We start from the raw sequence: 25,915 nt of genomic DNA on the forward strand, positions 1-25,915 counted from the left end.
TGAAGAACAAAGCATTTTAAGGGAATAAATATCTTTAAATGTCTGCAGAATATGCTCCAGCTTAAATCTATTAGTGCAAATCATGGACAAGCTTGCCCAGGTAAGAAGCATGTCTAAATCAAGCCCAAATACATGACTTTTCATTAAATTACATTGAATGTAGGTGTTTTGTCTTTTCTACATAACAGGTAAATTTTGCGACAAAATTCAACAACAAATTCATTCACTAACTGGGGATGGGAGAAGGGAGTTGCAAAGGTTGTGCAAGATCAATATCTGGCAAACTCATCGGAGGGAGCGAAAACCGGCCATAGGTGGAGCTTCCCTTCCTCATCTCTCGCATGGTCACTAGTGCGGCCACGGTGTTCCTGAAGATGCTCTGCTCTGCCCCCTCCTCTGCGACCACGTCCCGCCCTCCCAATTTGGCATTCTCTTGAGGTACTTCAAACACTACTTCTATTGTGTCCTCGCATTCTTTTACCAGTTTAGATATAAGGTCTGTTGTGAAGAAAGGCTGTTTCAGCACTTTCTCAATGAATGGCAACCTTAACAAACCTCCAGTTCTCTTGTCATACTTCTTCAATATCTTTGCCAGTCCTGTAGATTCATCAAACCATGAACTTGAAGTAGTTGTCTATCTCTATATAACCTCACACAACACACACTCATACCTGTGTAGTTTATACTGCTATAGTTTTCCAATAGCACCATCTCTCCATGAAAGTTGACAATGTCTTTCCTTAATCTCCACATCTCAGCCGCATAGACTGCCTCTGATTGCTCATGTGCGGTTGAGATAACACTCTGAATCCTCTCCTTCAACTCCTACAATCCCAGACACACAATTAAACAAAGTAGAACTTGATTGATGGCTTATTCATATTTGTGTGAACTATATATATATACTCTTAGTCGGATGATAAATTCCTCCTCCTGCTCCATGAAAAATCCATTGAACTTTTCGATCTCGGAGTTCAAGAGATGAATGAACTCCTCTTCCACCTTCAAGTCAGTCGATGACGAGGGTGTGATGGACATGAGCCTTACAAGCTTCTTGAGGTCCTTATAGGCCAAGAACTTGTCTCTCCATTCAGGGATTGTGTCCTCAATTTGCTTCTTGAGCCTCTTCCCAAACTTCATTCTTATTGTTTCTATTACTCAAGTTAACACCATCAGTATGCACTTATTAGTTAGAACATTGGTGAATTTATTGAGTTGTTAGAGATAGAAAGAGAAAGAGAGGGGATGGAATGTCTCAAAGCATATGCCAAGGGTTGTTTAGAAGTTTTGGATTGGGACGTAGGGAAGAAATGACAGCATTGTGAAGCATATTCCCTTAGGGAGGACTTAGCATGCTTGAAGACTTTGGACTGAAGAGGGTTTTTGTTTATTGAGATATGAGAGCATTCTATGGAATCTTCTTCTCCACTGTTTTGGGATACCTTTTTACCATTTCAATCTTAAGTAGTTTGCTATTTCTAATAGTGGTTTTAATTTAATCTAATTTTCTCCACAAAAGACTGAATTCTAGCTTGGATGAGTTTCTATTGAACTTTTTAAATATGATTCTTTTAATGATTATGAACAGGATCAAGTAGCTTGGTGATTCTTTTTTTTAAAAAAAATATTATTGGGTATTTAAATTTTACATCTTACACCCTGTTGCAAACCTTGAAATTATTTAAGTCTTCAAGGGCTTGTGCATAAGTTGAGAAAGTAGGAATTTTTTTTAATATATCTTGTCACAAGTTCTTTTAAAAGTTAAATGGACCACTCTGGTTTTTTTTAATGATATCTTATTTGTCCCATTAAACAACAAACAGATTTCAAGATCATTATCATGTAGTCTTTTGGCAGGCACTTGTTTAATGTTTGCATTAAATTTGTCCAAGTTTACAATCATGAATTAATGCAAAGGCACGTCTCTGACTTCTTTAGGACTTAAAAGAAATGAAGGAAAATAAAATTAAAAAAATAAAAATAAATTTGCTCCCTTTTAAGCTTGTTTTAGTGAAATTTTTTTTTCTGGTGTTTTAAACTTTTATAATTTTGGTCAACCATTGGATAGCCCAATGGTATGACATCAAAATATAAAGGGGAGGTCATGGGTTCAAATCCTTCCCTCGACAATATTGTTTATATATTGTTCGTCCGGGATTCTTATATTATTTTCATACTGTACATATACTGTACACCCGGGTTCTAGTACTATTTGGTACTTTTTATATTCATATAAAATGGCGTTTGTCGTCTATTATTCAAAAAAAAAAAAACTTTTATAATTTTGTTTTTACCTTCAATTTCACAGTTTCTCTATTGATTAAATAATGAGACATTTCTTCAAGATAAATAAATAAATAATGAGACCTTATAAAAAGATAATAAATAATCCCCTAACTTCACTATTATAGTTAAAAAAAATTCGTTAGCCAATATTTATATTTAATCGGCCACTGGTTTTAAAGCATAACTGCAGAAATATTAGAAAGGCTTGAAATCAATTCAAAATTACAAAGTCACTCTTCTATAGATGTTTTGGTTGGGAAGAAGAGTAGTTAATGCGTGTGGACCAATCTGATTATTGGAATTTAAAAATGATATGGAATATCCTCAAATATCCGGTAAACCTTCCGTGGAATTCTGGCTGCCTTATGGTATAAAATCTACTCCAAATGTGAACAATCTTTAATATATATATATATATATATATATATATAGTATTATATCGTATTAACAATGCTTTTTTGAGATAGAATTGGATTGGATGGAGTTGGGTTTTGGAAACAATTCTTTTCAAAAAGGCTATTAAACAAATTAAAAAAATTAGAGAGAGAGAGAAGGCCATCAATCTCTTCAATGACTGGAGCTCAGCTTCAACAGGCTCGAAAATACTACATTTGGAGCTGAACCTAATCAGCCGGTCTCAGCTGGGATCATTATTATATTATATTAAATTATATTACATTACATTATGTTATATTATGTTATGTGTGTATATTATTATTTTGATAATAAACACAAGCGGGTCAAGCTCTGCTAGTTATCAGCACTTGAAATATATATACACATAGGGACAGAGATTTGAGTTAATTGAAAAGATATCAATAAACAGTGAGCAGCTTGAGCGGCTTTATATGTATATATATATATATATATATATATTAACTTTCAAGGATAATATATATCCAATCCTTAAAAGTGAATGTATCAAACCCTCAAATGTTTCAAAAATTTGGGTCACAGGTTTCAACCCTAAACTTACAACTGGTAGTGAAGAAGAAGATGAAATACCAACACTATTATTATAAAAATGATACTTGTAACTTAAAATGTATCAGCAACAATGACAATGAACACAAATGCCAACATTAACAACAAAAACAAAGTTACCTAGCACACTTTTCCCAAACTTTAGATTAAGCCAATTTATAAAGCTTAAAAATTAAAAAATAAAATAAAATCCATCTTAGGATCTATTCCCCTTAAATTATAACCACTTACATTATTCTAAGAAAAGAGGAAGTCTCATTAAAGTTCTTAGATAACAGGCAAAATAACAAATGAAACATAAAATTGAAAACCCTTTACAGCAGTGTGGCCAAACCTAAAAAGCTTTTTTTTTTTATTTTTTATTTCTGGAACATCCTCTTCATGAACCCTTGCATGGAGTTCCCTAATCCAGCTCCAACAGCCTCAGCTAAGTAGGTGGCCTAAACAATAGAGCAGATCTGTTTTAAGTAAAACATACATAGTATTCACAGGATGGGGAAGAACATTGACTTTGTTGATAATATTTTACCTCCTGGATGGTCTTCTGAAGATCGAATGCGTCTTTAATTCGATGTTCCAAGAAGTTCCATGTATCACGAAACCCTGCCAAGGAACAACACTCCACCAGAGATTGAATCAGATGATTGAAGCAGATGTTAAAGAGCAGAGAATAACTAAAACTGAAAACTCCATATATGTAGTGGTTATTATATTATAGATATAGAGATTTTTAAAGTTGTTGCAAGGTAGAATTCTTTAAGTTTATATACATGTATATGTGTAAATGGAATTCGATGACTGGAATTAACAACTGTTTGAATCATTTCTTTGGTTTGCATAGATGTGGGCAAGTCTTATGCACAAAGAGTATGATGAAAAGAAAAGGACTAAACCATCAAGGAAAGAGCAAACCTGGACTATGATCGGTCAGCATATACACTTCAGATGTTGAATAAATACCTCCAAGCACTGTTCGCTTGACATACCAATCAACATCTGATCCCTGATCTCTGGCAGCATGCCAAATTTCATCAATCATAACAGCCCTCTGTTTGAAACTTGTTGGAAGGTTGGCTGGTTGTGCCTTTCAAATGATAAAATTAGCTATTAAAATAAAATAAATACTGAGGTTTAACAAACTAAGGAGAAAACTTGTACTTGAATGCTTAGTGCTTGGGGCCACTTTGATATATATGGCGCCTGCATTTCCAAGCGGGTTCTTGTGAGTTTGGAAAGACGATCACTGAGGATCAGCTTATCTAACTCCATATCGGAATCAATTCGATCAATAAGCTTTTGAAGACAGTCATCCATGAAGAACTGGCAATGCAAAAAAAAAAAAAGAGGAAGAAACAGATGGTGTCATTTGAACCAAGATTTGAACTCAACAAGATATGAATTTGATCATCATATTCAGGAGAATACAAAGCCTTACCACTCCCCTTGATCATCTAGTATAATTACAAAATGCCACCATATAGTAGAAAATTTAAACTAAACATGATTACCACAGACATCGTCTTTCATAAACACTCCCCAACAGTGGTCTCAATAATAAAATAATATCTTAAAGACAATCTTCAGCATAATTAAGGTGAAATTAGTTTGGTATGTATGTTGCCTGCAAAAGTTTATGAACTAACTAATTGTCCCATATCGATTAATTTGGTAAAAATATGAATTTCAATATAAAAGTTTTGGTCTCTCTCATCATCCTACTAGTTTAAGCTTTTAGGTTGAATCAAATCTACATGGTATGTTTGGTTTGCATCTAATATGGTGTGAAAGCTTGGTTTGTTTGAAACATGACTATAGTTAACATAAACCAGCACATATAAAAAGGCGTATTATAGTCCCCACATTGGTTAATTTAGTAAATATGAATTTAAATACATAAGCATTGGTATCATCTTATCAGGTTAAGCTTTTAGTTTGAATTGAGTCCAGATAATATATTTGAGTTGCATGTGACTGAGTTCAATAAAGAACCTTTGACAATAACTCGGACTGCAGTTCGAACACTTAGAGAGAGGTGTCTTTATCCACCAATTGACATATATAGAAAGGGTTTTGCAACAATTTAATGTGGATAAAGCATATTTATTAACAAGCCCTATGGTTGTCCAATCCCTTGATATTCATAAAGACCCTTTTTGACCTCAAGAAGATAACGAAGAATTACTTGATCCTGAAGTACTATATCTTAGTGCAATTGGTATGCATTGATAAATATACATGCTTGAAGTATGCATTGATTTATTGAACTAAAATGTTGATTTATTTTAATTATATAACAACTTCTTGGTAGCTAACTTTCTCTGGGAATGCATTGCAAGACATCAGTTACTGACAGAACTTTTTCCTAAACAAAACTTTTAATAAATTTCTAGAGACAAGCATGAAGAAGATATTCTTATCGGGGGACTGAGGCAAATAGAGGAAAAGAGTTAAAACTCCAGTCACATGTTATAGCACCTTATAAAATAAATAAATAAATAAATACATAAACAAATAATAACAACAACACTAAGATAAGTAAAAAAGCAATTAAATTCCGCACATCCTAAAAAGAAATGGAACAAATCATCTAGCTAACAGAAAAGGTCCAACAAAGACATGCCAAAATCGTTTACTCAAAATAGCAGTGTTGCATGGATGCTTTGAAGAGGTTTATGGACCTTCAGATTACTTTCATAATATAGAAACATGTTATACTCCTTTTGACTGAGATAGTTTTGTCGTTTTTGTGGACAAGTAACAAACAAGAGCAATATGGGCAATCACTGACCAGTAATAATGTAGTTCACAACTAATTAGGGTATCAAAAGAAATGGAACAAATCATCTAGCTAACAGAAAAGGTCCAACAAAGACATGCCAAAATCGTTTACTCAAAATAGCAGTGTTGCATGGATGCTTTGAAGAGGTTTATGGACCTTCAGATTACTTTCATAATATAGAAACATGTTATACTCCTTTTGACTGAGATAGTTTTGTCGTTTTTGTGGACAAGTAACAAACAAGAGCAATATGGGCAATCACTGACCAGTAATAATGTAGTTCACAACTAATTAGGGTATCAAAAGAAGATTTTCCACCTCTACAAGTGCTGCCTCTTTGCGGGGGAAAGAGCCAACGATAGAAGGAGAGATGCCCGCATCCTTCGCCCCCAAAATCATAGCAGTCTCACTCCAACCTAACCTTGGCTGTCCAAAGATATACAAGGTATATAAATTAATAAATTCATTAATTAAAAGGAATTCATAATGAGTGCCAGACAATCCATTCAGTCATAAAGTGATTGATCAAGACAAGTCTCTTATAGAAACAGCTAAGAACCATAACTCAACCTGTACTGTGAAAAAGCAAAAACAAACCAAGCACCACTAACCAATAATTAAAGCTACAGACTAGAATTGACTTTTTCATTAACTTTAATAAGTGTATTTACTCTATTGGTTAATAGTAACATAAAAGAAAAAAAAAAACAGTTTTAGGCCTTAAGCATTTGAGGAAATAATTAAAAAGACACTCTTACGTAGAAAATGAATTGATGGGAAAAACCAAAAGGTCAGTTTACAGACAAGAATGAGTTTGACCTCTTGGCTTGACAAAACAATAAACTCATGCCATAAAAAGAAAGAGCATTATCTTATAAGTCCTCTCATTGGGCACCCCTTGCACTAAAAAGAACATATCCAATAAAATCACAAAATGAACCTAGACATAGAGATGAAAGTTCGGTGGTTGGGAAAGGAGAATGGTTTCAATTGAACATACAGTAAGTACATTAGTGAAGAGGATGCAAAAGAAAAGGTAGTGTTGGATAAGGAAAATTGAAGATGGTAAGTGTTTATAATTGATCTAAATGGCATGATTGTATAGGTTCAATATGAGTAACAAAAATACATGTTGGTCTAAAGGACTTCCAGGTTGTGATTATGGTTCTTCTTATCGAAACTCAATCCACTTAAACAGATCAAATTTTCTCCTCATAGCTACCAATTCTGCAATCTCTCAGCATTTTCTGGCCCGTTGTTATCATACAATTTACATTCAAAACTAAATTATTGTAGGCAGTCAAACAAAAAAGGATTATAAAACAACGGTTAAAACAAAATACTTCACAAAAATGGAAGTTTGAATTCCGTCTCCACTAACAATAGCTCCAACTGGATCATATCAATGTTCAAATCCAAATTTACTACTCTACTATCCCTGAATTTCCAATCATTAAACTTCAAATACCACCTTTGCGCATTCACAGACGATCAAAATCATCCAAAATTCCACCAAATCTCCAGATTAAATCAATCACAACTTTATCAATTAGACCAGGGGCTTACAACGTGGGAGAGCGCCGCCCGGAGTACCCGTGCCTGCTCCTCCTGGTAGCTCACTCCTTCCCGCTTCCCAGTACTTCTTCTATGAGCCTCGCCATCGTTTTCCCTCGATCTCGACGTCTCCGGAGTCGGAAGAGCTGGGGGCTGGTCCTGGTGGGTCGATGGGTTCGAAGCTGGATCAAAGGCAGCGGTAGAGAGCTGGAGCAACGAGAATGGAGAGCCGATGCGGCGGCTGGACACGATTCCGGCGAGAAGCCGGCGAGCCGCTGGCGAGGATTTCAGCATCTCAACGAGGTCAAGACGAGGGTGAGAGAAACAGTCCCTTTTATCAGTTCTTCACTGTTAACGGATCGGATTTAAAAATCCCGGATCGGATCTGGATGCAAATCCGCATCCAATAAGCAATCCTAACTAAAAGACTGCCAATTTATGTGTGTGTATATATTCTTTTTACTAACTCACTTGAATATAAAGAGGAACTGAGGAAGGGCAAAATTTAGTTGCGGTTACTCGTATCAAGTTTGAGGAACTTGTGCATTTCTGGACTTATTTATCCTTTATTTTGTCACTTATTGATTTTATTCAAAAAAAAAAAAAAATATGTACTCCATCCGTTCTTTTTTATTTGTCATAAACCCATGTTCTTTTTTATTTGTCATTTTTAAACATCAAGAAACATTTATTATTATTTTTTTTCTCAAAGTTACCCTAACATTCTATTCAATTCTATTTTTGAAATTTAATATAAGAAATAAATGTGAATATATAAATTAGGGGTAATTTTGGAAAGATAACTATTTTTTTATTGAATTATGTGAAATAATCAACTTTCTTGGTGTGATAAAAAGGAACGGATGGAGTATCAAGTTTGCTAAAAATGCATTAAATTTGTTCTCAAACAAGAGAGGTCATTGAAGTGGGTCGATTTTTTCACATTATTAATGTTCATTTGTTATTGAGTGAGTGAGGGTAGTAGCAATTCTCACATTTCGGTATTTTTTTTATTTGTGAGTTTTACATAAACTCACTTTTTTTTTGTTTTAGATTTTTTTTCTAAATGAATTAAAACTACCTAAAGCAATATTAATACTTAATCACTTATGAGAAGTGTTATTTCCACGCACTTCTTCATTTTGAATCACTTCAAAATAAATGAATACTTTTCGATTAAGGACTAAAATTTTGCCATCTGAATCTTTCACAGAAAACTCGGCATCATATAGTAATTTTGTTAATGATTTATGTGAGGAAAAAAATTCGCTTAATTGGGGAGCCATTATATGATATTTGTTCCGAATAAAATTTTGAAAATCAAAACTGAACTTCAAACTTTGACAAGATACAATGTATGTTTCAATGAGAGAATTATTTGCATGTCTCATTTAGTTGTATATTTTTTATTTCACAATTGTTTAAATTGTTTTATTTAAATTCTCCTCTCTCCATCTGAAATTAACTACCAGATATCTCAAAAATAACAAATTTGTATATTGCAAATAATTGTAAAAAATTTAATTCAAAACCAGCTCATTATAAATACTTTTCAAATATTTTCCATCCTAATAATGGTCTTATATTCTTTTAATTAAGAAAATATATTCTAAAATCACATATTTATTAGTATTTATCAACATTTTAAAAAAGCATGATAAAAAGGGATCCTAGAATCTTTCAATATGCCAGTAAGGAATTTTAGTATAGATTCATTTCTTGAAAATGTTCACAATTTTTCTTATATTCTTAATATATATATATATATATATATATATATATATATATATATATATATATATTAATAACACTAAAGATATATTTTAAATCTAACATGATAAGATATTCATATAACATATAAGATAATTTGTTTTGTATAAAAACAAGAGATAATTAATATTAACCAAAACACATGAAAATATCAACTAAGTATATGTACTTAAAAAAAAATATTTAAAACAAAAACAATAAACCACATATATTATAAAATAATATTATAATTTTAGATTGACTTAATATTCCAACCAAAATACTCCAAATTTTAAATAAAACCTAAAGAAAATAGACTTTCATGTGGTCATCATGGATTCATTGCATATTACAAAGCATATAGGAAAAAATATATATATTCTTTGAAAATTAATAGTAGGAAAGATTAATGAATCACTCTTCTTTCCAAATTAAGTCATCAACATGGAATCTCTCTTGCATCATCATCTTCATGAGCTCTTTCCAAGTCATTAGTAACAATCATATTTCACCATCAATGAGATAAGAATGCCTACAAAACAGAAGATATATTATGTTTAATATTTGTTTTATAAATCTATAAAAGGATTATTTTCTCATAAATATATATATCCACATGATATGTGCTAATTTTCTCTAAGTTTGGTTTTTTCTTTACTTGTATATCTTTGCAAAAAAAAAAAAAAAGAAGTTATTTATATATTCATATAAAAATAATATTTAATTAAATATCCTTGCAAAGCATTTTTGCATGCTCATTGGCCTTTTAGATAAAAAAAATCATTGCAGAATATAATAAGAATACTATTATCACGAGAGAAAAAAAAAAAAGCAATCAATCTATGTTTTTATTAAATTCAAAATTAATTTTTAACTATAAAATATGTATAAAAAATAAAAACAAACTAAAGCATTTTAGGAGAGTTTATAAGTAAATTTGATTTTGATGATATCATAGTAACAATTACCACTTTCACAATGATTATGATGTCAATAAATATTTGTTTAACTAAAAGATATAAAAAACTTGTTATTTAAACACAATAGCAATTAGATCAAAAATCTAACAGCCACTGTCTTTTCATTGTTTATAAAAAAAAATAATTTCAAATAGAAAGGCAATCATATCAATAACAACCGTTAAATGATAAAATCTAACGGTTGCTCTGAAAATATCCTTAAATTTGAAATCTAAAAATATCATTAGATGACAAATTGCATATATATTTATATATATATAGGAAATAAATCATCTACAGACATGCAAACACAGTACCAATTAAGTTGCTGCTACATGAGACTTTATCATGGGTTAATCGGGATTTCAATTCTACAAACGTACTTAGATGATTGAAGCTCATATATATATATATATATATATATATATATATATATATATATTAAAACCAATTGTCACAAATTAAAAAATAAAAAAAATAAAAAAAAAATAACTAAAAGAGCTATATATTCATACCTGAAAAATATTAGAATGGCCAGGATCAGCCAAATGAGCAGACAAATTCTCCAACGGTCCCTCACCGGTGTACACTGCCTGAAAACAAAAGCCAACAAAAGCAAGCATGGCCAACCTTCCATTCTTGATCTCTTTGGTTCTCATCTGCATCACCGGCTCCGGCGAGCCCCTCCCCCACATGAACGGATCAAACCACAACCCTCCCGGGTACCCCACGTCCGGCTTTGGCTTCTTCACGTTTGGGTACTCTAGCTCAATGTCCACACATCCTGGTTTCACATAATCAGCCCATCTTCTTCCTTCCACCCATCCCATTAGTATCATTTGCACCACAAATAGTGTTACAGGGTCTGCAAAGTATGTTTGTGCTCCGGCATTGTACCACGAGAAATTTTCGATTAGCTCCAGTCTTTCTAAGCATTCGGGGATGAGTATTCCGGCGACCGCGAGCATTGCCCAGCGGCTATGCATTAGCTCCGCTTGAGCAAACCACCGGAGAAGTTCTGGGTCTGAACCTATCAATATTGACATATTGAAGTAATCATAATCATGTACACACATTTGAACTTCAGTTACCGCTGAAGGAGGAAAATGAAATACCAACTCTTTTTTAATACGGTCCGTCATGAAACAATTTAATTTGAATAGTTTAGGAATTAATCTAAAATGCATGAATAGTTTTACATAACTCACAATGTACATGAATTTTGTTTATATATTTAAGATAAAAACAAATAATTGGAAGTGACTTTATCACAATCATTGTCCACAAACAACATTGAATTAGAATTCAAGAGGAGCTCTTCTGAAAGCCATTGTAGCACATATGTATATATTACCCTGATTTAATTATACACATTTCATTTAATATATTGTGAAGAAGAAGAAGAAGAAGAAGAAGAAGAAGAAGAAGAAGAGGTGTTGTTCATCATACCTAAACCAAGAGGATCAAAGCCAAAATCTCCAGGAAGACTGCATGAGAATTCAGAAAAAAAGATTGAGATATGTTTAAAGTAAGAGAGCTTGTCTAGCTTTATGTGTACATAGTATAGTCAATGTGTGGTGATGATAGTATATTATTAGTAATAGTGGTACCTTCCATCAAGCCATTCAGGAGGTGAACTTCCAGGGAACCAGAGAGGTCTATCAGGAGGAAGTGGCTCACAAACACTGTAATCCTTTGTTGCATTAGTTACATGACTTGGAAGTGATCTTGAAGTGGTTGTGAGTTTTGATGCAAATATGGCACAAGTTGTGGATGGTTTTATGAGGGTTCTTGTGGGTTTGTAGATCAGTTGAAATGATGAAATGGAAAGAGCCATGAGAGACTAATTTTGTGCAAAAGATTGCAATGGAGCTAGATGATGGCAGTCTTTGTCTTTGGGAATTGTAGAACCAGGATGTGGGAGAGAAGTGAGTTATCTTGATCGAAATAAGACCAATGAGATGCTGACATGTGTGGTTCTTGATACTTCTTCCCTTTTTTTTTAAAAAAAAAATTGTGTTTTGCAATTGAATTAGTTTCAATTGTTTGTAAATGAGCAATTGGTCTATTAATTAGCATCGATTCTTCTATGAGTAATGCTATATAGAACGAAAACATAATACGAAACCAGCCACACGAATGATGTGGCTGGTGACGTGTTTTTTTTTTTAAATAAAAAAAAATAAAAAGAGAAGAGAGGTCACAGGTTCTCTCTTCTCTAGGGCTAAATCGCATCCCTAATTTAGTTCTCTCTTTCGTTGAGGTCTCGGCCGCCGCTTCCCTCCATCGCGATCGGCTGCCTCTTTCCTCCACTGCGATCGTCCGCCTCTTTCCTCCACCGCGATCGTCCGCCTCTTCCTTCCATCGCGACCTGCCGCCTCTTCCTCCCCGAGACCGGGAGCCGCTCCTGGCATTCGCTTCCTCCCCGTGATCTCTCTTCTCTCTCTCTCGTTTGGCTTTCTCTCTCTCTCTCGCTTGAGTGGGTCGCTCCCGCCCCTGTCCCGTCTCCCCGCCTCCCGGCCCCCTGCTCGTCCCCCGGCTCCCGGCCCTTGTCCTGGCCGCCTCTTCCCTCCCCCGCTCTCGGCTGCCACTCGCGGCCTTCTCGTCCCTCCCCCGCTCCCAGCCGCCACCTCTTTCTTGTTTGGCTTTGAAGAGAATATAGGGCACATGTCAGTGGTACACAAGAAATAGAGAGCGGCGGCCGGTTCGGTGGTGCATGAGAAGCTAGGGAACGAGATCGCTTCCCCTCTCTCGTGTGGCTGGTTATCTGAATTCTTGGGATAGAAGGCCCGGCTCGCCTTGAAATCAGGTATAGAGGCAATGATGATGCCCTAAATTTTTCTCCTGCCCTTGTTTCTCTACAATGATGGCATAGTAGCTTGGATGGCCTAGTAGGCAACCGCTACTGTTAGTGTTGTAAAGAGAGGGGGAAGGATGGGATAAAATCATGTATGTTGAATCTGAGCCTCTGTTTTGATTTTATTGCTTGGTATATTATAACATTCAACATGAAGCATTTTGTTGCATGGTCTATTTCTTTCTGTCGATGTGGCTGGTTTCGTGTGATGTTTTCGTTCTATATAGCATTACTCTTACTCTTTAGTAATGATGTTCTTGTGGCCATGATGATTTGCCCTATAAAAGAGTATATATTGGGTGGCGTGGCAACTTTAGTTGCAGCCCTTGATACATGTTTATCCATGCGAAAGAATAGCGGGCAAGATCTGAGCCTTTGATATATTATAGAGCATAGTTCTTTTTAGAAACTCTAACTATTTTTCTTGCAACAATTTTTTTTTCTTATGTGATTTCTTTTAGTGATAGTTCTCTCTGGGATGATGTATTGACGTATTGAATAGAACAATTTTCAATGTGGAGGATTCTGCACATATGTGTCTAGGTATGTTGTTTATTTCTATGGATCAGCAAAGTCTTCTTTGCTCACCAGGTATCTTGTTCTATGTATTGAAGCTCCAATTCTTTTAGAATGAGACTGCACATGCTACTGATGGTTTTGACGTCAATATTGTTTCATAAGATAAATTTTACCCCTTGTTTGTTTCCATTTTTTTACGCCTGCTAGTTTTTTTGAGGTGGCCATGGTGTATCAATATTTTTTTGTGATTTGAAGGAAAGATAAGCTCATTTCTTACTCAACAAATTTAGAATTTCATAAAAATAACATGAGTTGCTTGCTTGTTATGGGATTTTTTTCTATTCTTGTTAATGTAATTACACTACACTTTTTCCTATTGATCTTTGTGTTGAGCTTTGTCCTATTCATAGGAAGCAATCCGCTCTTCATTGGAGGATTACAATAAGCAGATTGAGCAGCTAAAACAAGAGATGAATGATGCTACACATGGGGCTGACAACATAAGGGGTAATATCAATGCCCTTGCTCAAAGATATACTGTCATTGAGCTCAATGAAGAATGTGGGGTACTGTATGAATAATACTTAAATCCATTGTATTTTAGTCCAACCTTTTGTCTAGTACCAATATGATTGACCTATATAATTGTTTTTACTTGGGTCATTAAGGTTGTCTTATATTCCATTTGGTTTCCCAGGTTTGTAGAGTTGCTTGTTTGACATGTTTGTCATTGCATTGTATAATTTTTCAAACACAAATTGGCATGGATACTGATAAGATGGAATGGTGTGGTTGATCATTGACTAAATTTATGTCTCAAAGTATATATTTGTACTTGCTTTTTTTCGTTAATTTTCTTATTATTTATGCATATTTCCTTTTTATGTCCGTTTATTATGTTTGATTTTAAGGTTCTTGTGACTTTTTTTGGGGTGTGTGTGTGTAGCTTAACCATGTTTTGCAGCATGTACATGCTTCCTTCAAAAATTTCGTCATACCTATATTTCTGCTTCATATGCATGTAGGAGCTATTTCTATTAATTATTTTCCTTCTTTAATTGAAAAACTTTGATGAAGGATATAAACAACCTTCAAGTTGATCTAGCCTGGTTAATTTGAAGTTTTTTTGATATTTTGAATTATGAAATAAACAACCTTGAAGTTTTCATATGCTCAATGGCCAGCTTCGGTCCCAGTTGGATGATGCTGTAGCCAGTGAATGCCCATTTTGTGGTGACCTGATGATAAGAGAGATTTCTCTGCCGTTTGTCCTGCCGGAAGAGAGTGATCAACTGGCCTCATGGGAGATAAAACCCCAAGTGCAGGCTCAGAAAATTTTACCCATGATCATGTGATGATTGTGGCAAAGATTATGTTCTGGTCCTTTCTTGTGTGTGGTGTTCTACTGTATTTAATAATTTAATTTTTTGGTTATGTGCCTTATTACTCATACCTACTGTTTCTCATTGTAACATTATTCAGTTGTAATTTTTTGGTTGCCTTCCTTCGTTTATGGTTCAAATTTTGGGCCTTCTGAAACTACACTAGATATTTTTGTGATGAGCTTTTTGACAAAGGAGTTGCCAAATGAAGTCCAAGAGTCTCATAGTTTGAGAAGGAAATTGTTTTATGATGCCAGTCATTCCTCTCTATTCTCATGCCGGTACAGGATGGCACAAATTAATCATTCACAATGTTGAGCAAGTTTTGCAAATTTTCGTATTCTGTTATGCCTTAGAGAATAATAAGCAACACACACACATTCAAATTTTCGTATTTTGTTTTGCAGATTTAAACATGGACACCTTCCCTTACTACAAAATCAAACAAAAAAATCAAACAACATTACAAAATTGTATTCTGTTGAGCAATAATAAACAACACACACACATTCAAATTTTCGTATTCTGTAGGGTAAAAAATAATAACATTACAAAATCAATCAACATGAACACTTTCCCTTACTACAAATTCAAACACAAAAATATCTCCCCATCAAACATAATCAACACAAACTTAGAAGATGAACATAAACATAAATTTGTTTGTTTTTCCTCCACGAACATGAACACAAATACTAAATCAAAAATTAAATCTTAATAACAAACATAAGCAACACAAATTTAGAACATGAACATGAACACAATTTTTTTTGTTTCCCTCCACGAACATGAACACAAATGTGAACACAAAAATTAAACCTAGAGTTATATAAGCAACTTGCATCACCATACGATTCCCTGAAAAATTAAACCTAGAGTTATACACAAAAATTTTATAGTCCGCCATCATCTTCAAGTATGTGTCTTCAAACTCTTTAGAATCAACTGCTTCATACGTGATATGTTTCAAAATCTTCTTGATTGCTTTGTATTCATTTAAACCTCCAAGCTTCTCGGGAACCTTCTTCATGATATGCCAAAGGCAAAGGCGATGACGTGAATTTGGAAAAACTAATCGAACTGCACCTTGAATAGCCATACACTGATCTGTAATAATTGCTTTAGGAGCCTTGCCTGACATACACTCTAGCCAAGTTTTGAAGAGCCAAACATATGTTTCGGTATCCTCTCTGGACAGTAAGCCACACCCAAACAATACCGTCTGCCCATGATGATTTACACCGACAAATGGAGCAAATGGCATGTCATACTTATTCGTCAAGTATGTTGTATCAAAGGAAATTACATCACCAAAAGCTTCATAAGCCGCTATAGACCTCGCATCCGCCCAGAATACATTTTTCAGACGACCTTCTTCATCCATGTCAATCAAATGGAAAAATTTTGAATTTCTTTGTTGCATGCGAGAAAAATATTTTCCAAGTGCCACGGCATCTCCAACGCCAAGCCTAAATTGCCTTGCTTTTGCAATATAATTCCTACAATCTTTTTCATTGTATGTTAAATTTTTATAACCCCCACTTTCAACTGCTAGGGAATGAAAATTTTTGCTCAGGCTTATTCCTGCTTGGTCGTTTAATTCAAGCCTTCTTTTGACATATGCATCAATTTTTTTATTGCACTTTTGGAAACGAGCTTTGTGTGGGCTAAGTGCATGATTGTGCTCCAAATTAACACTAGAAATGGTAAACCGTCCATCATTGCCAACAATGACATTAATCTTTGCCGAACAATTTACTTTAGCGGATAGTCTTGGGTTGAAGGAGTTTTTAGAAGTAGATATTCTTTTGCCACCTCTTGCACATGCTAGCGTGTAATATTTCAATTTTCCATCATCATCTAATCTCGTGCTTTTTTTGTTGATGCCAAACCCTTCCCGCCGCGCATATTGAACATACAAATTATAAACTTCTTCTTCAGAATCAAGGATCATACCGGCCCCCGGCACAATATTTTCAACTAAAACCTTTTCTACCGGTTTTTCTTTGCCATATATTTCATAACTTGAACATCCAACTTCTACATTATCTTTTGCTTGCTCACACCCAAGTACCACTTCTTCCATGTTCTTGCTTTAGGTATATGTCTAAAAACAAATGGTGGGACAAATATTTAGAAAGCATGAAGCAAAGCAATGGTTTCTAATCCTAAATAACTCCAAAAAAATCATACCAAAAAAATCAAGATGATGCTTAAATAACTCCAAAAATAATTCATATACATTGCCAACAAACAAAAAAAATCCATTCATAACTATTGTGCAATGGAGTAGATTATTTAGCCACAAGAAACTGTTATAAGTAACACAAACAAAAATAATCCATAATTAATTAAATGCGTTAATTAAATGTGTATGGATTATTTTATCCCAAGGCTAATAGAATTAAGTATGGATTATTTTTTAAAAAATTTTTTTTAATCTCAATTCTATGGCGGGATTTGAACAAATCATGAAATTAAAGTAGGAAATTATGGAAAAGGTAATTACGGTCAGGAGCCGGGGAGGAAGCCGCAGCCGGGACGGGGCCGGGACGGGGCCGGGAAATGGCGGCCGGGATGGGGGCCGGGAGTGGCCGGGAGTGGCCGGAAATGGCGGCGGGACGGGGCCGGGAGGGAGGGAAGCGGTGGCAGGGACGGGGCCGGGAAGCAGGGGAGACTGGCCGCCCGGGAGCGGGGAGACAGACGGGGGTGCAGGGGAGGCAGGGCGGGCCGGGAGCGGGGAGACAGGCAGCGAGCTGGGGCAGAAAGCGGACGGCGGCTTGGAACGGGGAGGCAGACGGCCGGGAGTGGGGAGACAGGGGTGCCACCGGGAGCGGGGAGACGGATGGCGGCCGGGAGTGGGAGAAACGGACGGCCTGGGAGTCGGGGAGACCAATATCGGTAGGGAGCATACAAAAGCGAGAGAGAGAGAGAGAGAGAGAGAGAGAGAGAGAGAGCGAAACGAGAGAGAGAGAGAACCCGTGACCTCTCTTCTCTTTTTTTATTTTTATTTTAAAACACGTCACCAGCCACATCATTCGTGTGGCTGGTTTCGTGTTATGTTTTCGTTCTATATAGCATTACTCCTATATAAGGGATTTGTATTCTACTCAGTAGACGGATTCCAATCTCGGATTATGTAATGTGAGAATACAAATATATTAAGGAATTAGCTCCATATCTATGCATGCCATTAATGTGATTTATTCGTATTATATATATATAGTTTTATTTTTCTGACATGAAAATTAGAGTTTTAAAATTTGGTTGAAGCTGTTTGTTTTGATGTAGCTAATCTCTATTATATCCTTTTCTTTAATTTAAATCATTATATTTTTATATTTAGAAAATAGATAAATTATTAAATTGTATTAAAAACAAAGATTGATGCTGGAAGAATTGGAGCCAAGAGAAGGGTCTTTGGTGCAAAAGAATTAGCGTAAGGCAAAACCATTAAAAATAGTTAGTTCATTTTACAATGATACGAAGGAAAGTGGAGAAGGTAAAACAAAACTTTCTCAAAAAATATGACCGTCTAAAAGAATTATCAGTTCATGATCATTTTGTTAATTTAAGAATAGTAGAGATTTTTTGATCTAATCTAAAATTTTGGAGAGTTCCAACGGATACTAGAAAAAATGCATAAAAAATCAATTTGATATTTAATGGCTATCACAGAATCTCCCAATTTAAATCTCTTTCACTTTTTGATCTTTCCAAAGGTAAATATGTTGACTAAAGTAGATTTTTTATGTAATAATTTTTTAGTTTCAATTTTGTTTGTTTGAATTTATTTGCTTAAAATAAATTATTAGTTTGGTTGACGTTGGTGAAAGATTATATAAGTTAATTAGTGGCAATCACCCAAATTTTTCGATCAATTTAATAATTTCTTTATCTAGGTATAAAAAAACTACTTTAAATTGATGTAATTAAATACTTAGACATGATGTTTTAACGGCCAATAAGTGAAAATAGTCAATTTCATTTCTAATGATCGAACAAATAATATTTAAAAAAGAAGATAATGAAATATTTTATTTCAAATTTGTTTGATGATCAAGTAAAGATCATCTATCAAGCAATTTCATATTAGTGTTTACATGATTAACTTTTTAGCAAGGTGTGTGATGCTTCTATTTCACCAATTGCTATCACTCTCATAATAAGACTCCCCATACCAACCTTGCTTGAGCACTACTTTTTAGCTAAAAAAACCAACAAAATATGATTTGATTAAAGTAGTAGTGGATTTAATAATATTTACATTTTGTAATAATATTTACAACTTTTTCCTTTTTTTTCCTTTTTCTTTTTTACATTTTTAGTGCATGAGATTGATAGGAATGCATGTCACCTATTGCTTTTTTTTTTTAATGTAATATTTTTTTATTATACATATTGCGCCCTTTTTAATTTACGAAAACTTTGATTATTATTATTATTATTATTATTATTATTATTATTATTATTATTATAACTCTTGGAACCTTTTGTCATCACCAATTTATTGTTGCAACATTTAAAAAGAAAAAACTTAAAGTTTATTAATCTTGTCAAAAAAATTAAAGTGAGGAGTTGGTGGCAATAAATTAAAAAGCAGACTAGCTCACAATAACAACAATCCCATTTCCAAAAAGTCTAGCAAGAAAAAGTTCCATCATGAAAATATCACTAAAATTTACTCAAGATATATATATCTAAATAAATCATTTAAAAATGTTACATATAATATTTTCAACTTAAAAATAATCTCTATAATAATTTATTTTCCTCAATAATTTTTAGACTTTTTTTAAATAAATAAATAAATAAATTACAAACTAGCATAATTGATAACTAATAAACGCCGTAGTAACATCGGGACCCAAATTTCAGACGCCAAACTTTGACTTCGACATCTGAACTTCCCTCCCTTCCAAACTACTCCACCGTTTGGTCGGGATCCACTGTTTGGGAGCAAACAGCATTTGAACTCTAGAATCCATCGAAACCGTTCATTTATCTCATTTTATCAGATAAAATCCCGTAGATATGTGACACGTGTCTAAAAGTATTCACACTGTTCTCAATATAACAGCTTTACCCACCCCACCCCCAACTACTTCATCTCCATTCTCCAAACTCCCGCCTTTTTTAAACAAAACCCTAGTTCCCAGATCTTCAATTTCGTCTCCCAATTCACTGATTTCCTTCAAATTAGGGTTTTTTTTATCGGAATTTGGGGCTGAGATGGTGGAGGTTTCGTCCTCCGGCGCTAGATCGCAGCTTCACCGTCTGTGGGTCGTCTCATCCCACAATGCCTTGTTGATATCGCTATGGATTGTTGGACTCGTGTCTGTGTTCTTGTGGCAGAGGAGATCGCCTGAAGGTTTTGGGTTTTTCCGCTGGACAGCTTCTCCAACGGTGGTGGAGTGGGCGGAGGTTGATCTGAGGGAGTTTGGTGCTGTGGGTGATGGTGTGACAGTGAATACGGTGGCGTTTGAGAACGCTGTGATGGAAATCGCTAGGAAAGGTGGTGGGAAACTTACGGTGCCGCGCGGGAAGTGGCTCACGGGGCCGTTCAATCTTACTAGCAATATGATCTTCTTCTTAGATGAGGGTGCGGAGATTCTCGCTATTGAGGTGAAGTTTTTGCATATAATTTCTTATGTGTTGAGGAAATTACAGACTGAGAACTTCTTTGATTGCTTTCATGTCAATAAATTGAGAATATCTGTCTAATTTTAATGTTTATTTTGAAATTTTATTATGGAATGCTCTTATGTGAGGAAATAATTTTAATTTTCATGGGAGAACCTAGCTTTGAATCGGTGGTTTAGGAAGAACTCTGTCTAACTTTTGCCTTAAATTAGTGAAACCAATTAAGAGAAAAATTGTAGTTTGAAGTTCAAATTACTTCTAAATTAGTGCGCGACTAGATGATATCGGATAGATTTACTTAAAAGACTTTGAGTGATTAGAATTTAATTACAAAAAAATTGAAAAAAAAAATAATTATGGGTCAGAAGAATGTGAGGGTGAGAATGAGTTTGAGATTGGAGGAGCAAGAGATCGAATAATTGTGATAGATACTTTAGTGGTTAAGACCATGGAGACACTAAAACATCTGAAGATCTATAAAGCTTTATTCTTAAGATATCACCCATGCTTTCTTTTACGGATGAATTTCTCCTTTTGGGTGTTGAAGCATGTTTCGTTATTGTTTGACTTTGTTATTTAATGGTTTTGTGTATCGTGCGCCATTTTGAACAATAATTTATCAATATTTTCTTCAAAATTTATTTTGTATGGCAATTGAGGTATTGTAGTTAAGTACCTATTTATCAGGGGAATATTCTGATGCTGTGTTCTTAAATAGGATGAGACACACTGGCCATTGATGCCTCCCTTACCGTCTTATGGATATGGGAGGGAGCATAGAGGACCACGGTATGGTAGTTTGATTCATGGTCAGAATCTTAAGAATGTCATCATAACAGGTGGGTTTGTGATGTTTGTCTGCTATAACTCACACATTTCCTTCATCATTTGTTTAACGTTCTATACTCATTACACATAACAGCTATAAAAAGCAGCAAGATAGTAACTGGTATGATAGAATAAGTAAAAACTAATTACACGTGAAACACATAAAGAAGTAAATACATGGTTCTGTTATGGTTTTATCCTACCATCAGTTGGATTTCTAGAATTTCTGATGTATACTTTCTCAGAAGGCCTTATTTGTCTATCGCAAGGAATAGTTTATCCAGTGAGTTCATTACAGAATTACTGCTGCAGGAAACAATGGTACCATAAACGGACAGGGTAAATCATGGTGGGCGAGATATCGTCAGAAACTCCTTAATTACACAAGAGGACCACTCGTACAGCTTTTGTGGTCCAGAGATATTATCATTTCTAACATAACTCTTCGTGATTCTCCTTTCTGGACGCTTCATCCCTATGATTGCAAGAATGTGACCATCTCAAACATGACCATATTGGCTCCTGTTCTCGGAGCTCCTAATACTGATGGAATAGATCCTGGTAGGTCCAAGTTTTATTGCATTTTGTGTTGCTGTGTATGTGTATTTCCTTGTCATTTTATAATATCAAACGATTTAGAGTTCTGGCGCCACATTGGTCATTTTTGTCAGCTGTGGTTGAGCATAATGATATGCTACTGAACTATTGATCCATATATGCTCCTATGAGCTTCTCACTCCTTAGTAACTGTGCTACATTCTCTCTTTCTGTAAAATCAGCTTACCCACAACTTCATAGTTCTTTTACTCAGTTTACATGACTTGTGACCTTCTTTGGCGCCTTTTCTAGAGAAGATCATAAATCATCCTGTGTTGCTTCATGTAGACTGTTTTTTGCACGCTATTGGATTGGACTATGAAGGTTACAGTTTTCTTTGTTTTTCTTCTCTGATTGTATGTTCTGCATCATACAGATTCCTGTGAGGATATGGTGATAGAAAATTGTTTCATATGTGTCGGTGATGATGGAATAGCTATTAAAAGTGGTTGGGATCAATATGGAATTGCTTATGGACGGCCATCTACCAATATTGTTATCCGCAATGTTACTCTTCGGTCTGTGGTGAGGTAAGAACTTTCATTGCCATCAATATTGCTTGGATTTCATTTCAATGCCATGCCTTTTAGTACTTGCAGAACATTTCTTATCTGATCAGTGTTCATAAATCATAATCACATGCATGTTTTAATGATTTTTATCCTGAATGTCAAATGTAATCCAATTGCCTGTTTGAGTTTCATCTCGCTATATCCCATTTGCCATCATCTAAGATTATTGCTTCATTGAATCTATCTTTTTACGAAGCTTTATCCTTCAGAAGGAGTCCCTTGATTCATGTTTTCTATCAGATTGAACAATTTGTTTGTTTACACTGTAAATGTTTCAACATTACAAATACATTCATATGATACAGTGCTGGAGTATCAATAGGAAGCGAAATGTCAGGTGGTGTATCAAACGTCACATTGGAAAACCTTCATGTTTGGGACTCACGGCGAGCAGTCAGGATTAAGACTGCCCCAGGAAGAGGCGGCTACGTCCGTGACATCTCCTGCCACAACATGTCCCTCACCAGAGTCCGCATTGGTATTGTCATAAAAACCGATTACAACGAGCACGCTGATACTGCCTTTGACCCAAAAGCTTTTCCTGTTATTGAGAACGTATCATTCATTGGTGTATATGGAGAGGATGTCAGAGTCCCAGTTAGACTCCATGGCAGCGACAAAATCCCAGTAAAAGGTATCAGCTTCCGTGACATGTCTGTTGGTGTTACCCGTAAAAGACAACACACTTTCCAGTGTTCATTTGTCGAAGGGCGGGTTATCGGCCCCATCTCTCCGCCTCCATGTGAAAACCTTGACATCTACGACGAACAAGAGAGGCTAGTGAAGCGATCAATCTCGCAGAACAGCACTGACATTGACTATGACTTATAATGGGCATCCAAGCATTCTTCTTTGGTGTTAATCTGTGAAGAGATTTGACTTGCAAGCAGGAATATATCATCTTGTTCCAATGATGTCTATATTTTTCTGCTTTTCTTCAGGCTTGTACATACACGAGCACATTCAAGTGTTTATATATCATTGGAGTTTTCCAGGAGCATGTCACGTTTGTTTTCCTCTGAAAAGCAAGCAAATGTCACTCTATTAGCATCAATGTCTCAGATTCAAACCAGAGAAATGTCAAATTATAAAATGTTTATTATGTTTGTGGAGAAACATCAAAAATTGCTCTTCCAGAGATTGGATTTTAGAAAGTGTTGATATATATATATATATATATATATATATTTTCCTAATTTTTCTTCTACCAAGTTTGTTTATTATATGTATATGTATGTATGTACGTATGTATGTATGTAAATTATTCAAGAATTCTATAGTATGAACCCATTTATATAACTGATTGATGACATCCTTAAACTCAAGCAATTAATGATAAATTGATCTGAAAACTTAAGGAAACTTAATAAGATTTTATTGTGTTTGAACTTGAGGAATGTTTATTCAATATTGTGTCTCATTGATGAATTATACATCATTTGTAGTGTGGCAATTGGCGATTGGCAATTGGCATCCCTGCCTTCAAAAAAAAATAAGCAAATGTACAGTCCTTGAGAAACACATGTGAATTGAATTAAACAAAATCAATGAAAATAGGATGTCAAGTTGACCGTGTAAGGTCCTCCACAAAAGACACAATGTTCAGCATTTTCCGCTTGTAATTTAGTTTAGTACCATCAACCACATGAAATTTGAGTGCACTTGTAATCTAGTTCATTATTTGTCATCAACCTCAACAACTTTTCAGATCCATCCACTTGTGATATATTCCAAATAATCATAATTTTAATGCTGATAGTAACTGTTATTATTAATATTATTATTATTTAATATGCTAATAATTTATTAGATACTTTGGGAAAACAATGAAATAAAAACAGATTTAATTATTTTAGTGTAAGATCCTAATTACCTGTTGATCAATTAATGACACATGATAGTCTGATGCATTAAGTTGAAAACATGCTATATATATATATATATATATATATATATATATATGCCGGGTTTAACAACCTCACGCATTCTTTATTATTGATTTTTTACATGAAAATCAAATATTTTAATAACCTCCATTGTTACAGTTATCAAGAGTTACCATTTTAATTTCTATTGTATTGTGAAGGTGGTAAATGGAAACAATGATTCTAAAAAAATTTCGCCCATAATTAGAGGGGAAATTTGCCTCTCCTATTCTCAACACATTTTTATCATTTAAAGCATCCTATGCTTGAGACAACATGTCATGATTCCAGAGAAAAAAATCAAGAAAACTTCTTCCAAAAGGCAACCCTCTTCATTCACATTTTACTCCTTTTCTTTTCTGCATTCTTTGAGTTTACTCATACTCAAAATAAGGTTCTTTTACTTTTCATAAAGTTTCAAACTCATCAATATATATATATCTCCGTTAAAAAAATCAATTTTAATTTCCAACATTGCAGAAAACAATGTACTCACATTTCAAAATGATTAAGCAATCTTCCTTTTGAGAGATTTAGGGGATGTTGTGATTAATATTATCTTAATATATATATATATATATATATATATATATATATATATATATATATATATATATATATATATTTTGAAAAAAAATGGATAAATCACTACTTTATTAAAAAAAGAAGGGCATCAATATATATATAATTTTAATCAGAAATCTTATCATCTAAATATTATTTATCACTCTATTTTAATGAAAACAGTCATTTCAAAATAAAAGCTATTTCAGTTTTATATTAAATCATGACTAATTAATAAATACCAAACTCTTAGTCCACGTAAATAATAATATTCTCATTCATAACATTGATTTTTCTTTCATTTGTTCTAAGAAATTATGCACACTAATTACAATATATAAATAGATATATAAATATATAATAAATATAGATAAATCAGGAGTCACGAGTTAGGGACAGATACATGCATGAAATGTAACCACATGTATTTTTCTTCAATTAAGATTTAGGCCTTAGTGCAGAAATACTTTTATATATGTGAGGTTGTTTGGATGTGGATTAGTAAAAGTATTTTTGAAAATATCAAATTACTAAAATAGATATTTAATGACTTTTATACCGAATATCCGAGGCCAATAAATGAAATAGACGGTGATAATAAAAAAAAAAATATTACATCAAATAAACAAAATTCAAAAGTCCTTGGTTTGATTTCCCCAACACCAGGGCAGAGGACCAAATTAATGTTTTCAGACTAATGCAGTGGACGTGTAGTCA

At 34.2% G+C, this 25,915-nt stretch overlaps 5 protein-coding genes across 6 annotated transcripts; 2 read left to right on the plus strand and 3 right to left on the minus strand.

Annotated features, from left to right (window-relative positions):
* Positions 1–114: 114 nt before the first annotated feature.
* LOC120260998 (SPX domain-containing protein 3-like) lies at positions 115–1,599 on the minus strand. The gene is made up of 3 exons (XM_039268647.1): positions 907–1,599; positions 672–825; positions 115–597 (listed from the first exon to the last, which is right to left on the minus strand). The coding sequence occupies exons 1-3, from the start codon at positions 1,138–1,140 to the stop codon at positions 227–229; spliced, it is 759 nt and encodes a 252-aa protein (XP_039124581.1). The 5' UTR covers positions 1,141–1,599; the 3' UTR covers positions 115–226.
* A 1,843-nt stretch (positions 1,600–3,442) lies between these two features.
* On the minus strand, positions 3,443–7,925 carry LOC120260997 (ubiquinone biosynthesis protein COQ9, mitochondrial). The gene is made up of 6 exons (XM_039268646.1): positions 7,616–7,925; positions 6,368–6,475; positions 4,429–4,590; positions 4,183–4,354; positions 3,800–3,873; positions 3,443–3,710 (listed from the first exon to the last, which is right to left on the minus strand). Exons 1-6 carry the CDS (start codon positions 7,895–7,897, stop codon positions 3,630–3,632), a joined length of 879 nt encoding a protein of 292 aa, XP_039124580.1. The 5' UTR covers positions 7,898–7,925; the 3' UTR covers positions 3,443–3,629.
* A 1,731-nt stretch (positions 7,926–9,656) lies between these two features.
* Positions 9,657–12,232, minus strand: LOC120260578 (photosystem I chlorophyll a/b-binding protein 6, chloroplastic). Of its 2 annotated transcripts, none has more exons than XM_039268088.1 (4): positions 11,922–12,232; positions 11,761–11,798; positions 10,827–11,335; positions 9,657–9,884 (listed from the first exon to the last, which is right to left on the minus strand). In XM_039268088.1, the coding sequence occupies exons 1-4, from the start codon at positions 12,146–12,148 to the stop codon at positions 9,867–9,869; spliced, it is 792 nt and encodes a 263-aa protein (XP_039124022.1). In that variant the 5' UTR covers positions 12,149–12,232; the 3' UTR covers positions 9,657–9,866. The 2 variants fall into 2 exon arrangements, with proteins under 2 accessions (XP_039124022.1, XP_039124021.1); XM_039268087.1 differs by having other exon boundaries at positions 10,827–11,341; positions 11,922–12,231.
* A 5,402-nt stretch (positions 12,233–17,634) lies between these two features.
* LOC120260242 (translation initiation factor IF-2-like) lies at positions 17,635–18,186 on the plus strand. The gene is made up of 2 exons (XM_039267682.1): positions 17,635–17,970; positions 18,148–18,186. The coding sequence occupies exons 1-2, from the start codon at positions 17,635–17,637 to the stop codon at positions 18,184–18,186; spliced, it is 375 nt and encodes a 124-aa protein (XP_039123616.1).
* Positions 18,187–20,194: 2,008 nt separating this feature from the next.
* LOC120261837 (probable polygalacturonase) lies at positions 20,195–23,859 on the plus strand. The gene is made up of 5 exons (XM_039269842.1): positions 20,195–20,694; positions 21,431–21,551; positions 21,853–22,101; positions 22,514–22,667; positions 23,015–23,859. Exons 1-5 carry the CDS (start codon positions 20,302–20,304, stop codon positions 23,538–23,540), a joined length of 1,443 nt encoding a protein of 480 aa, XP_039125776.1. The 5' UTR covers positions 20,195–20,301; the 3' UTR covers positions 23,541–23,859.
* The last annotated feature ends 2,056 nt before the right edge of the window (positions 23,860–25,915 follow it).

Source organism: Dioscorea cayenensis, chromosome 5 (assembly GCF_009730915.1).
Source record: "Dioscorea cayenensis subsp. rotundata cultivar TDr96_F1 chromosome 5, TDr96_F1_v2_PseudoChromosome.rev07_lg8_w22 25.fasta, whole genome shotgun sequence".
In the NCBI taxonomy this organism is placed as follows: Eukaryota; Viridiplantae; Streptophyta; class Magnoliopsida; order Dioscoreales; family Dioscoreaceae; genus Dioscorea; species Dioscorea cayenensis.

Excerpts from the sequence above, each read along its gene's own strand:
- LOC120260998 (XM_039268647.1), bottom strand. The coding sequence starts at position 1,140 with ATGAAGTTTGGGAAGAGGCTCAAGAAGCAAATTGAGGACACAATCCCT. Across the intron at positions 826-906 it reads AATTTATCATCCGACTAAGA|GAGTTGAAGGAGAGGATTCA; the intron begins GTATATATATAT and ends CTGGGATTGTAG. Across the intron at positions 598-671 it reads TAGCAGTATAAACTACACAG|GACTGGCAAAGATATTGAAG; the intron begins GTATGAGTGTGT and ends ATGAATCTACAG.
- LOC120260997 (XM_039268646.1), bottom strand. The coding sequence starts at position 7,897 with ATGCTGAAATCCTCGCCAGCGGCTCGCCGGCTTCTCGCCGGAATCGTG. Across the intron at positions 3,874-4,182 it reads GCTGACCGATCATAGTCCAG|GGTTTCGTGATACATGGAAC; the intron begins GTTTGCTCTTTC and ends GTTCCTTGGCAG. Across the intron at positions 3,711-3,799 it reads TTCAGAAGACCATCCAGGAG|GCCACCTACTTAGCTGAGGC; the intron begins GTAAAATATTAT and ends TCTATTGTTTAG.
- LOC120260578 (XM_039268087.1), bottom strand. The coding sequence starts at position 12,148 with ATGGCTCTTTCCATTTCATCATTTCAACTGATCTACAAACCCACAAGA. Across the intron at positions 11,799-11,921 it reads CCTGAATGGCTTGATGGAAG|TCTTCCTGGAGATTTTGGCT; the intron begins GTACCACTATTA and ends ATTCTCATGCAG. Across the intron at positions 11,342-11,760 it reads CTTTGATCCTCTTGGTTTAG|GTTCAGACCCAGAACTTCTC; the intron begins GTATGATGAACA and ends CAATATTGATAG.
- LOC120260242 (XM_039267682.1), top strand. The coding sequence starts at position 17,635 with ATGGCGGCCGGGATGGGGGCCGGGAGTGGCCGGGAGTGGCCGGAAATG. Across the intron at positions 17,971-18,147 it reads AGTCGGGGAGACCAATATCG|CATTACTCCTATATAAGGGA; the intron begins GTAGGGAGCATA and ends CGTTCTATATAG.
- LOC120261837 (XM_039269842.1), top strand. The coding sequence starts at position 20,302 with ATGGTGGAGGTTTCGTCCTCCGGCGCTAGATCGCAGCTTCACCGTCTG. Across the intron at positions 20,695-21,430 it reads CGGAGATTCTCGCTATTGAG|GATGAGACACACTGGCCATT; the intron begins GTGAAGTTTTTG and ends GTTCTTAAATAG. Across the intron at positions 22,102-22,513 it reads TACTGATGGAATAGATCCTG|ATTCCTGTGAGGATATGGTG; the intron begins GTAGGTCCAAGT and ends TGCATCATACAG.